The sequence below is a fragment of the Nipponia nippon genome, unplaced genomic scaffold (genome assembly GCF_047370975.1).
Source record: "Nipponia nippon isolate SJK-2023a ecotype South Korea unplaced genomic scaffold, ASM4737097v1 scaffold_4, whole genome shotgun sequence".
Classification (NCBI taxonomy): domain Eukaryota; kingdom Metazoa; phylum Chordata; class Aves; order Pelecaniformes; family Threskiornithidae; genus Nipponia; species Nipponia nippon.
The window spans coordinates 12,522,890-12,536,696 of NW_028262358.1; the positions used below are offsets into that span (position 1 = coordinate 12,522,890).

Sequence of the window (13,807 nt, forward strand, 5' to 3'; positions counted from 1 at the left end):
ACTCACTTTAACTTCTGCAAGGACAGAGGCAAACCGAAGGTTATCTAAATGCAGCAAGATTTGATTCCTTCAGCTCAGGTTTATTCATTCTTGATTTTGCTCAACAGTAAGATGCAAGCTAAATGTTAGCACACCTTCTTGAACAGTAGTGATATGCTGCTTACAAGGAAGTTTGCAAACTGAACATTTTACAATCCTATTGAAGGTGGATTTAGATTGAGCTGGCAAACTGGAATAAAGCCTTCAGCCAACTGCTCAGCAGGCATGGCCTTTGAATTAGAAATTTCATTACCAAGGTGAGATACAACTCAATTAAATTCACCATGCCTGTTTGTATATAAGCGACTGCTGTCTTTAGAAACCTGCATTGAAATCACTACAAAATATTGCTCCTAAATGTCTTTAACATCAGAACTTAAAATGTAAATTCCCATGTATTTTCTCCTGTACTAACAAAACAGGTGGTACAAGCATCTTTTAGCATACAGAGAAATGCCATCACAAGCACTTACAAACCATGAGGCAAAGAAGTTAACTCCTGACTTGTTTTATAGCCTGGATTGCTCTAGTATTATGTGATAAAACATTGTTTGGGTTCAATTCCACTGTTTCTTTTGCCATGCCCAAGACAAAAACATGGAGTTGCCAGGTAGAGCGTTGTGTCCTAGCATGTGGATGCAGAGTCTGTTTATCTTCTGGTGGGACTTGGGTGATGGATGCTCCAACCAGTCAGTTATTCTAGCATCTAGCATGTACCTCTATGTGCTTCAGTTGGAGATCGGCTACATGAAGGGGTTTACTCCATCTCTGGTCAGAGGCTGGTGTGTATCATGGGCTGTCTCTTTCTCCTTTAATCCTCTGACAGCTGTAGCACTTTCTGAGTTCTGGGTAGGGTCCAAGACTCTATTGTGCTCAGTACCAAATTGGCAGAAAATGAAGTTAGGTCTTATCCCAGCACATATGCAGAGGAGAACCGTAAGAAACACTGGATTGCAGGTTTTGGACTGGACTTCCAATGCCAGTCAAAACACTGCAGTATCTCCCAGGAGACTGTGGGGTGGCTGTCCTCAGATATTAGGGCTCTGCTTCATTTGGGGAACTCCCCCACTTGTAGGAATAGTGTTTGCACAACTCCAGCTGTTGCCCATCATCACCTTGCTCCCCTTCCCCCCCACCAGAAGACACACAACTTCTACTTTCTGATTTTACAGTTCCCTCACCATAGTGAGTGAGCCTAGGGAGGGAGATGGAGAGTGCACACATTAACTCCCACTACTGCTTGCTTCAAGATCTCCCAGACAGTGGCATTTTGCAAAAGAGACCCCAACAAACCCACACTGAACTAATTCTGAGAATTCTTTATTGCTTTCATAATCTTATCTTTTCAGTAGTTTCCCAAGATCTTGTGAAAGAAACATGGGGTCTGTTGATTAAACATCATCTTCAGGAATCAAGTAAATACATGGTTGAAGTCAAAGTCATGTTCACTGGCTGCTTCTGTTTGAACGTCCCTAGTCAAACAGTGGTCAGAAGAATTGTGGGAAAGGAAGCAGTGTTACTGAATAGTAGCAATGGGAGCAGCAATATGGATGGCATGAGAGAGCTACTGGTGCCCTTCTTTGAAATGTAAGCCTAGACAACTTGTCCATTTGGGCTGGGCTTTCCCAGTTGCATCTCTGAGCAGAAGAGACAGAGGGACTGAAGCTTTTACCATACTGTCCGTCTGACATTCGCCCAGGGAGATTTCTTCATTCCCTGAGCTTCTTTCACCTCACTCCATTCCAGCTTTGTGTCTGGAACCTCATCTTCAGGCTCAGGATCCTCCCGGACAGTCCCCTCAGGCAGTGCCACAACAATAGGCAGAGGACCCTGCTCCTCCCGGAACTCCACTACATACAGACTCTTCTGGTTTGCTAACTGTTGGTGCGTCTCCTGGGAGTAGGAAAGAGAAAAGACAATGCAAAGCAATGATGCACAATGTTGGTTTACTTCAGGTCAAACTCTACACGGAATATGGGGTAGGAAAAAAAAAAAAAAAAAAGAGTAATTTACTAATAAACAGTTTAAACACTGCATAAATTAAATGACTCATCAGGCTCATTCTCATGGGTTTGAAATGAGCTAATTGCATAAGCAGCAGGAATTCAGGTAGCTAGACTGCAGATGTACTAGCATTACAATATCATCCTAGAGGAACTTGCTTCTGGAAAGGACGTGGCCAGAAAAGGCAAATCCTGCTAATAAGGATGCATATTGGCATGTTAGTAACATGCAGTAATGTTCTTATGTCTTTATACGGATATAAATTTTGCTTTGACAATAGTAAAGTGCTTATTACTGCCCTGACAGGTAATATTAGCTAATATAATGATATGAATTTAACATTATTTTCAACTATACCTCTTCCTCACACACAAGGTGTTTTGTTAACACTCAGATTTTACAGAATAAATGTCTACTGGGAACAGGAAATTTTTGCCATTCAGGGCAGTGAAGAAAATATATCAAGTGCACACCTCTCAAAGCAATAATCTATACAGCAGGCCCTTCTGTTCTTCTATTCATTCTGTGGAAGATTTCTTAGAGGCAATGCTATCAAAATATATTGACAGATTTCCTCAAGTCTGTATTGACAGATTTCCTCAAGTCTGATTAACCTCAGATACTGATAAGCATTTGTAACTATCTCATTAGGCAAAGAGGATCATAACCCCCTCCCCTCCTGAGGCTAAACTGAAAACATTGGCTAGGACAGGGTGACAGATTTGACAACTATAGCTTTGCAGAGCTATATTGGGAATGTAAGCAGCTAAATCCTGGCAGCAACCAGGACTTTATGACCAAATGAGATAACCAGGAATTTCCAAGGACTGACCTATCCTAAGGCTGGTGTTCAAAGGAAGTCAAATGAAATGTTGCATGTTGGCTCTTTCTATCAACTACAGACAGCTGGCTCAGACAGAGACATCTCCATTGTGAACACTTTGAGTTAGAGGAAATGACACCACCTCCCTGACTTATTTCAGAGATCTTAATTATACCAGTGATAGAAACAGCTGTGACATTGGGTCCTTAGGCAATGAAAACTTAGAATGAAGACAAACAAGCAGCAGCAGCCAAAGCTGGGCCACAACTTCCTCTCCCTATAGTTTTTCAAATGTCACCAAGAATACTACAAATGAAAGCTCAGAAATTCACATGCCCCCTGGAGGCACTTGGCTGTGGAACAGGTAGAGTTACATACAGCTGTTTCTGACTGGACAACTTCATACAACTGCTGAGGAATTACCCACATGCTGATTTGTTTGCTCTTTGGAAAATTACTTCATTTTAAGCTTAGAATATAAACTGTTTGACCACAAACTATTACAATATCAATCCCATTCTGTCCCTTGACCTAACATATAGAATCACTGAGAGTGCAATCTACCTGTTGTGTCAAGCCTTTGAAGAATGCTCTGGTAATGTTAATCAAGTTTTTGGATCCAGAAACCTTGGCGTACATGTCTTTAATGCCAATTAGTTTGCAGATGGTGATGATAGCTCGGTGGCAACGAAGACCATACCCTGGAGAAAAAAAAAATATAAATTAGCATTATGTGATTATTTGTAAGCTTAGCTAAGGAAGAAGAGAGAACTGAGACCTCTTACTTATTTTTGTTACCTAGCATGTTAGAACACATTATATATTAAAAATGGCAAAACTATTCTGGGAAGACCATTCTTCCCAGTCTTTGCAGCCATGCTAACATAAAGATCATGTTTTTTTTATACTAAATATAACTTACTTAACATATTGCAAAAACAAATGAAAATGTCACCACCTATAAACTCAAAACACAAAACCATAAAAAAATGCAACTTGAAGAATTGTTTAATAGCACAGGTTTGGGTAGTATTCCTTAGAAGTACCATTGGCAGCTTTAGAAGAATCTTCCACAAACACACCCCACCACTCTGGGAACATTCACCAAGCAAAGGCAATTTCTTTCTCCCACTCAGCAGAAAAATAACCTGTACTTCCCTCCCTGCCCCAAAAATATTAGCAGAGAAGCAAGGCAACAAGTTTACTTAAGAGAGTATTAAAAGAAGCCGTTACAAGGGGCAAGGATCTAAATGTAACTGGATCCTGACCAAGACTGTCTCTTCTAAAAAGCAATACATATATAGCTTCAAAATTGTAACAAGTAATTGTAACAAGTTGGAATTTGTAGGTGAGGGGGGAGGAGAGACAAACATATTTCAAAATCCACAAACACAACAGAGGTTTGCATGTCATCTGCATCCATCTCCATCACAGAGCTCCAATACATAATTATAGTACATTTGCATTAATTGCAAATGGTTTCTTACACTTGCCAGATTTTAATGAAGGAGCTATTTTTTGAGGAGTGTAATTTTGCTCTCTTGTTTCCCAGAGAGATTTGTTTCATGTGGCCTAGCTCTATTAATCTTTAAAAATCGGTTTGTAATAGTTCTAATGTATCTTAAAAGCTGAAAAGCCAGGTTATTGATTAGTCCACTCTGTGGGACAGTCTTGCTGCTGAATAAATGAGGAAAAATAAAAACCTGTTCCAGTGCTGCATGTTTTATTGTGCCAGTATGTCCCTTTTTCTTTTAACCTCTAATTTAACTATACCCATCCAAAGCCATTTGTTCTGCCATTTGAGAAAATGCTGTTTTCTATGCTACAAAACCAAGTCAAGTTTCAGACACAATTACATGTGAATGAACTCTGAAAGGCTGTTTGTCAAAGTTTCATTTTCAGTCACTTAAAGCATTTAAGTGGCAGTTTTATTGTTGCTTTTCTCCCATCTCAATCAGGTTTCTGCAGATCGGTAATACATGAAACTCAGAAGCCAGCAAACTAGTCCATCAGTCACTGAACAAAATTTATTCCAAACACAAAAGGAAAGGATTCCAACTGCAAACTCCAGCTGTGGAGACAAAGTTGTGCTCAGACGTTTTTAACTTGTTTGTGGTACTCAGGCTACCCTACTGCAGTTTAATTCAATGAGGCCTATATAAGAGAACAGGGTCATTGAAATGTAATGAATTTTCTCACACTGAAAAAGATACAAACATAACCAGAGGAAGTATTTAAAATGCATCCTTCCAATAAACTAACACAACCTGTTACGGGCAATCTACATTAAATTTTCTGGTTAGCCGCTAACAGGAGTTTGGAAATAGAACATTCCCTTTAAATCCACACTAAGGGATGAGTTAAGTTCACATTCACATGTTCATATTACATTACTTCTTTAACTTGGATTTTCACTTGTCTAATTTGTAACCCTGACTATACATGGGGTTTTTCTCTACTTTGCAGGGATTAGGAATAAATTCAAGAACGGAATGTTTAAGTGTAACAGTGACTTTACCTTTTCTACTAAAACATTAGGCTTTGTTATGATCGTGTGTTTAGATAGCTGCCTGAGTCCTTTGTACAGGAACTGGAAATAAACTTCCAGCTGTAATTATGCAAAGCAAGAGGCTTCAGCATCCATAACTATAGAGCCGTAATGCCACCAGCAAACAGAAGGAATCTTTTATACTTTAAGCGAAGAGAGTCTACATATGCCATGGTCTAATGTGAAAACTACGAATAATTGTAATTTCTTATACCTATTAATTACAGCTACAGGGTATCAGTGCTGGGCTTCACAGCCACATAAGTGTATTTGACAAACTGTTTTGCATTTCCCCTTAAAAATTCACATTAGGAACTAATTTACACTGCTTAAAGATGTATTAATGTGGCTAGCAGAGTAGTCTCATAACTACTTTAATTGTAAAATCAAGTCAGAGATGAAGATTAAGAGCTGTCCACACTCCAAAAGCACATTCTGCAGCACAAACCAGAAGTACCCTGGAAGTTTACATCCAGCTGGCACATGCTAGCAACAGGAGCGATCTGGAATGGTGGCAGACATGAAGTCCAGAGCCTGCCTCAAGTTAAGTCTTGTTCTGTAGCATGTCCACAATTCATTTAATTGTTCTAAAATTACAGCCAGCTCCTGCTGCTGCTATGAATCCTTCCCTCAGACTACAGCACAAAAGCCTGTTAGGGACTAAGGTAACATCAGCAAGATTTTTATCTATACCATCCCTAAAAACTCAATTTTGCATAGACATATAATGTTACCGCTTGTTATCAGGTTGCGAGCACATAATGAAGTCTCTCTTTCTCTCTCTCTCTCTCTCTCTCTCTCACACACACACACACACACACATATAATTCATCTACAAAATTTTACACACTGATCTATCATTACACTTCTTAATAAGGCCAATGATGCCTGCTGCCCAGAGCACACTGGACATAAGCACAATTTTTTCTTAGACAACATCAAACCTGTTTCAGGAAACGCACAATCTAGTTCCATCAGTTATAAAACAGGGAAAATACTCATTAAGTAGAAAAGTGTTTCATGGTTTTTGGAGGATACTTGCATATATGTGAATGTGTTGTGTCAGTGAAAAGGCTAGCAAGACACTCAGACAAGGCAAAGCACTGGCCAAAACTGGCAGCAACAAGGTACCAAGGCTAAGGTTCTAATGTGACAGAACTGGACTTGTATTCTGACACAGTTTGGTATGATACTCTCACAAAAAACCTAGGGAAATAAGAACCAGGCAAAATCATCATTAGAGCATATATCCCCATTACCAGCAGTCTGCTGTCAGGCCAAGAGCATTTTCCAGATAGGATCCTACTGTGGATTTGTTATGGCTTTAATACCTGCAAGTATCTTCATTAATGACTTGGATAGGGGAACAGAGACTGAAAAAAATAGGTTGAGGTCAGAAGAAGTCAATGTCAGTCTGACAAACTGGAGACACAGTTTGAAACCAAAACACTGAAATTCAACACAGACAGATGCAGAGTGCTTTGCTGAGAAATCAAAAGCACAAGTACAAAACAGAGGACACTGACTAAACAGCAACAGAAAAAGGATCTGGGGATTATAATGGACCACAAAAAATCCCCCAGAGATCAACAGAATTATCCTGCTGCAGCACATTTGAAGCCTCAAACAAAATGCACACTATATATGTTTTTCCATATGGTGTTCACGTATGTTAAATGTTGCTCAATGGTGTTAACAGCTTTAAGAGGCCTAAACCCCACCTACAGTGTGGACACAGGCGGAGTCCAGTAGAATGGCAAGTGCAGCCTCTGGGGAAGGTGAACAATGGAAGCTAGTGACTTCTGGCACCAAAAGGAGGGCTCCAGCTCCACCTAAAGGCTTGCCACGATGAAATAGGTTCACTGCCCTCAAGGCTGAGGAGGAGCCAGATGTGTTTTTAAGCAAAGGGCCAACTGACCCTGAACAATGCAAGACCATTGAGACGAAGCAGTGACTGATAGCAGTGGCCAGCTCCCTGCTGCAGGGAAGAGGCACCCATCTGCTGACCTGACCTGTCATCTAGAGAAATTTCCTGCTTGCCAGGGGCCTGGATCCCAGATGTTGCAGAGAGACCGCTGAAGCTTGTCTGACCCTCTATCACCCCTTGCTGTTCTTCCATGAGGGCACCAATGATACTGCCAGGAGCAAGCTAGAGAGTACCGAAAGCAACTACAAAGCTCTGGGGGCGATAGTCAGGGGCATGGGGGACCAGGTAGTGTTCTCCTCAACTCTGCCAAGAAAGGGAAAGAGTGTAAGGGGAAGGGCACTGATAATGCAGGTCAACAGTTGGTTGTGGAGGCTGTGTTGGCAACAGGGTTTTGGTTTCTATGACAACAGGATCTTGTCTGAGGATCAGTGTGTGCTTGGGAGAGATGGGATCCACCTTGCTAGAGCGGGACAAAGGTACCTTTGCCAGTAGGATGGCTGACCTGGTGAGGATGGCTTTAAACTAGGAACGACAGGGGAGGAAGAGAGCGATCAGCAGCCCTCTGAGGGGGTGACAGACAGGGTCAACAAACAAAGGGTTTGCAGTGATGTGGGACCCATCCCATAGGGAAGTCTGCTGCCACCCTGGGGCAAGGATAAGAGACGTTACCAGGAAGCTCCCTAGGCTGGTAAAATTGTCCGATTATTATCCACTATTGGTCAGGTTGGCAGTGATGAGGTAGCTGATAGAGGCACAAAGATAATCAAAAGGGACTTTAGAGAACTGGGGCAATTACTTGAAGGATCAGGAGTGCAGGTAGTGTTTTCCTCTATCCCATCAGTAGCCGGGATGCATACGGAAAGGAACAGGAAGACCCATCTCATTAACACATGGCTCAGAGGCTGGTGCCAGTGGTGGAATTCTGGATTATTCAATCATGGGGCAGTTTACATGGCACCAGGCCTGCTGGAGACAGATGGGGTTCACCTGTCACAAAGGGGGAAAAGGATTCTGGCTCAGGAGTTAGCAGGCCTCATTGAGAGAGCTTTAAACTAAATGCGAAGGGGGAAGGGGATAAAACCAGGCTTGCTAGGGATGAGCCTAGGGGTGGCACGCCTGTGTTGGAGAAGAGATCTATAGCCCAACTGAAGTGCATTTACACCAATGCACGCAGCATGGGCAATAAGCAGGAAGAGCTGGAAGCCATTGTGCGGCAGGAAAACTATGATGTGGTCACCATCACAGAAACATGGTGGGATGACTCACGCAGCTGGAGTGCTGCAATGGACGGCTACAAGCTCTTTAGAAGGGACAGGCAAGAAAGGAGAGGTGGTGGGGTAGCCTTGTACGTTAGGGAGTGTTTTGACTGTCTAGAACTCAATGACAGTAATGATAAGGTTGAGTGCTTATGGGTAAAGATCAGAGGGAAGGCTAATAAGGCAGATAGCCTGGTGGGAGTCTGTTATAGACCACCCAACCAGGATGAGGAAACAGACAAGTATTCTACAAGCGGTTGGCTGAAGTCTCACAATCTCTAGCCCTTGTTCTCGTGGGAGACTTCAACTTACCAGATATCTACTGGAAATACAACACAGCAGAAAGAAAGCAGTCTCGGAGGTTCCTGGAGTGTGCGGAAGGTAACTTCCTGATGCAGCTGGTAAGCAAGCCAACCAGGGGAGGTGCCCCACCGGACCTGCTGTTTACGAACAGAGAAGGCCTGGTGGGCAATGTGGTGGTCGGAGGCTGTCTTGGGCACAGCGATCATGCAATGATAGAGTTTTCAATTCTTGGAGAAGTAAGGAAGGAGGTCAGCAAAACTGCTACCCTGAACTTTAGAAGGGCAGACTTTGGATTGTTTAGGAGTCTGGTTAACAGAGTCCCTTGGGAGGCAGTCCTGAAGGGCAAAGGAGTCCAGGAAGGCTGGATGTTATTCAAGGAGGAAGTCTCAAAGGCGCAGGAGAAGGCCATTCCCATGTGCCGTAAGACGAGCAGGCGGGGGAGAAGAGCGGCCTGGCTGAACAGAGAGCTTTGGCTGGAACTCAGGGAAAAAAAGGAGAGCCTACCGCCTTTGGAAGAAGGGGCAGGTGACTCAGGAGGACTACAAGGGTGTTGTGAGGTTATGCAGGGAGAAGATTAGAAAGGCGAAGGCCCAGCTAGAACTTAAACTGGCCACCGCCGTTAAAGAGAACAAAAAATGTTTCTACAAATATACCGGCGACAAAAGGAGGGCCAGGGAGAACCTCCCTCCTTTGTTGGATGCGGAGGGAAACATTGCCAAGAAGGATGAGGAGAAGGCTGAGGTACTTAATGCCTTCTTTGCCTCAGTCTTTAACAGTCAGACTGGTCATCCTTGGGGTTTTCAGGCCCCTGAGCTGGGAGATGGAGATAGGATGCAGAATGAAGTCCCAGTTGTCGTCGAAGAGGTGACAGTCACTGACCTGCTCCTCCGCCTGGATGTGCACAAGTCCATGGGGCCAGATGGGATCCACCTGAGGATAATGAGGGAGCTGGCAGAGGAGCTGGCCAAGCCACTCTCCATCATTTATCAGCAGCCCTGGGCAACCGGGGAGGTCCCAGATGACTGGAAGCTAGCAAATGTGACGCCCCTCTACAAGAAGGTCGGAAGGAGGATCTGGGGAACTACAAGCCCATCAGCCTGACCTCGGTGCCGGGGAAGGTCATGGAGCAGATCATCTTGAGTGCCATTATGCAGCAAGTGCAGGACAACTGGGGGATCAGGCCCAGCCAGCATGGGTTTATGAAAGGGAGGTCCTGTTTCACTAACCCGGTCTCCTTCTGTGACAAGGTGACTGCTTAGTGGATGAGGGGAAGGCTGTGGATGTTGTCTACTTGGACTTTAGTAAGGCCTTTGACACTGTCATCCAGAGCATTCTCCTGGAGAAGCTGGCTGCTCATGGCTTGGATAAGTGCACTCTGCGCTGGGTTAAAAACTGGCTGGATGGCCGAACCCAGAGAGTGGTGGTAAATGAAGTCAAATCCAGTCAGCAGCTGGTCACGAGTGGTGTTCCCCAGGGCTCAGTGTTGGGGCCGGTCCTGTTCAATATCTTCACTGATGATCTGGATGAGGGGATTGAGTGCACCCTCAGTAAGTTTGCCGATGACACCAAGTTGGGTGGAAGTGTCGATCTGCTGGAGGGTAGGAAGGCCCTACAGAGGGACCTGGACAGGCTGGGGCCAACTGTATGAGATTCAACAAGGCTCAGTGCCGGGTCCTGCACTTGGGTCACAACAACCCCGTGCAACGCTACAGGCATGGGGAGGAGTGGCTGGAGAGCTGTCTAGTGGCAAAGGACCTGGGGGTGTTGGTTGGCAGCTGCCTGAACATGAGCCAGCAGTGTGCTCAAGTGGCCAAGAGGGCCAATGGCATCCTGGCTTGTATCAGGAATAGTGTGGCCAGCAGGACCAGGGAGGTGATAGTGCCCCTGTACTCGGCACTGGTGAGGCCGCACCTCGAGTACTGTGTTCAGTTTTGGGCCCCTCACTACAAGAAGGACATCGAGGTGCTGGAGCATGGCCAGAGAAGGGCAACGAAGTTGGTGAAGGGTCTGGAGCACAAGTCTTATGAGGAGCCGCTGAGGGAGCTGGGGTTGTTTAGCCTGGAGAAGAGGAGGCTGAGGGGAGACCTTATTGCTCTCTACAACCACCTGAAAGGAGGTTGTAGTGAGGTGGGGGTTGGTCTCTTCTCCCAAGTAACAAGTGATAGGATGAGAGGAAACGGCCTCAAGCTGCGCCAGGGGAAGTTTAGATTGGATATTAGGAAAAACTTCTTCACCAAAAGGGTAGTCAGGCACCAGAACAGGCTGCCCAGGGATGTGGTTGAGTCTCCATCCCTGGAGGTATTTAAAAGAAGGGTAGACATGGTGCTTGAGGACATGGTTTAGTGGTGGACTTGGCAGTGCTAGGTTAACGGTTGGACTCGATGATCTTAAGGGTCTTTTCCAACCTTAACAATTCTATGATTCTATAAATGAAAGGGAAAGCAAAAATCATCAAAACAGGGCTTGAGTGGGGTCACGTTCAGCATTTGCATGTAAGCAAGGAAGTGTCTGCAAAGCACTTGGAAAAGTGCTTCCTGGGAAATCAGCATGCTGAGGTGCCTCTCTGAAATGCCTGTACACTAATGTATGCAGCATGGAGAATAAACATGAGGAATTAAGAGATCTGTGTGCAGTTGCAGGTCTATTGTCTTGCTGAAATCAGAGACATGGTGGATGGCTAACATGAATGGAGTGCTACAGTGGAGGGATACAGGCTCTTTAGAAAGGACAGGTTTGGAAGATAAGGAGGTGGAGTTGCCCTTTATGTGAGAAAATAGCTGGAATGCATGGAGATCTGCTCTGCTCTGAGGCTGGATGATGAGCCAACTGAGAGCTTACAGGTAAGGATGAAAAAGCAGACCAATATGGGTGGCATTGTAGGGCATGTCTGTCTGCTAAAGGACACCTGATCAGGAAGAACAAGTGGATGAGGCCTTCTACAGACAGCTAGAAGGAGCCTCACGTTCACAGGCCCTGGTCTTCATGAAGGAGTTCAACCACCCCAAAAGATGATGGACAAACAATACAGAAGGGCATAAGCAATCCAGGAGATACCTGGAGTGCACTGACAACAACTTCCTGGCTCAGGTGACAGAGAAGCCAAAGAAGAAAGGTGCTCTGCTGGACCTCATACTCACAAACAAGGAAGGGCTTGTTAGGGATGTGAAGGTCGAACGCAGCCTTGGCTCTTCAAAGATCTGTTTGGAAGAGTCCTGTGGAATAAGGCCCTGGGGGGGAAGAGGAGCCCAAGAAAGCCGGTCATATTCAAGGATCACCTCCTCTAAGCTCAGGAGTTGTCCATCCTAACAAGCAGGAAGTCATGCAAAAATGCCAGGAGGCCTGCATGGATGAACAAGATGCTCCTGCAAAACTCAGACATAAAAAGAAGATGGAAGCAGTGACAGGTAACCTGAGAAGAATACAAAGACACTGTCTGAGCACGCAGAGATGCAGTTAGGAAAGCCGAAGCCCAACTGAATCTGGCAATAGATGTCAAATGCGACAAGAAGGGCTTCTATAAGTATCTAAGTGGCAAAAGGAAGACTAAGAAAAATGCGGGCTCGGTGCTGAATGGCGCAGGGGACCTGGTGGCACAGGACATGGAAAAGGCTGAGGTACTGGACAATGCAGGGAACTACAAGCTAGTCAGCCTCACCTAGGTCCCTGGGAAGCTGATGCAACAATTAATCCTAGAAACCATTTCTAGGCACACAACATACAAGAAGGTGATCAGGAGTAGTCAGCATGGATTCACCAGAAGGAAGTCATGCTTGACCAACCTTATAACCTTCTATGATAAGACGGAGAGCTGTCGATATTAGTGTCAAAAGCCTTACTCAAGTCAAGACAGATATCTCCCGTAAAATCCTCATAGAGAAGGTGATGAAGTACAGACTGCATGAACAGGCAGTGAGGTGGATAGAAAACTGGCTGAACAACTGGGCCCAGAGTGTGATAATCAGTGGCGTGAACTCTAAAGGCCAGTAACTAGTGGCCTACCCCAGGGGTCAATACTGGGCCCAATTGTGTTCAGTATCTTCATTAATGATCTGCGTGGTGGGGCACAGTGTACCCTCAGCAAGTTTGCTGATGATACAAAACTGGCAGGAGTGGCTGATACACCACAGGGTCGTGCTGCCATCCAGAGGGACCTTGACAGGCTGGAGAAATGGGCTGACAGGAACCTCATTAAGTGCAACAAGGGCAACTGCAAAGTCTTGCACCCGGAGAGGCAACCACCAACACACCCTGTGGGCTGAATGGCTGGAAAGCAGCTTAGCAGATCCTGGTGGCCACCAAGTTGCCCATGAGCCAGCAATGTGGCCTTGCAGCAAAAAAGGCCAACAGCATCCTGGTCTGCGTTAGGAGGACTGCTGCCAGTGGGCTGAGGGAGGTGATCCTTCCCCTCTATACTTAGCACTGGTGAGACACACCTGGAGCACTGTGTCCAGTTCTGGGCTCCCCGGTACGAGAGAGATATGGACATACTGGAGAGAGTCCAGCAAAGAGCCATGAAGACAATTAAGGGACTAGAGCGTTTCTTCTATCAGGAAAAGCTGAGAAAGCTGGGACTGTTTAGCCTGGAGAAGAGAAGGCTTGGGGGTATCTTATCAAGATGTATGAATATCTGAAGGGAGGGTGCCAAGAGGACAGAGCCAGGCTCTTTTCAGTGGTGCCCAGTGACAGGACAAGAGGCAATGAGCACAAACTGAAACACAGGAGGTACCATCTGAAACATCAGGAAACACTTTTTCACAGCAAGGGTGACTGAACACTGGCACAGGCTGCCTTTAGAGCCTGTGGAGTCTCTGTCCTTGAAGATATTCAAAAGCTGTCTGGACATGGTCCTGGGCAGCTTGCTCTGTGTTACCGTGCTTGAGCAGGTGGTGGGACAAGACGACCCCCAG

The 13,807-nt window shown here is 45.1% G+C and overlaps 1 protein-coding gene across 1 annotated transcript in view; it reads right to left on the bottom strand.

Annotated features, from left to right (window-relative positions):
* Positions 1-1,338: 1,338 nt before the first annotated feature.
* The window catches only part of MRPS5 (mitochondrial ribosomal protein S5), a 74,202-nt gene continuing 61,733 nt past the window's right edge, over positions 1,339-13,807 (bottom strand). Inside the window, exons 10-11 of the mRNA XM_009461879.2 lie at positions 3,431-3,567; positions 1,339-1,932 (exon numbers count right to left, since the gene is read on the bottom strand). Coding sequence (XP_009460154.1) covers positions 1,708-1,932; positions 3,431-3,567 — 362 coding nt within the window. The 3' untranslated portion in view covers positions 1,339-1,707. The remainder of the gene's footprint in view (positions 1,933-3,430; positions 3,568-13,807) is intronic.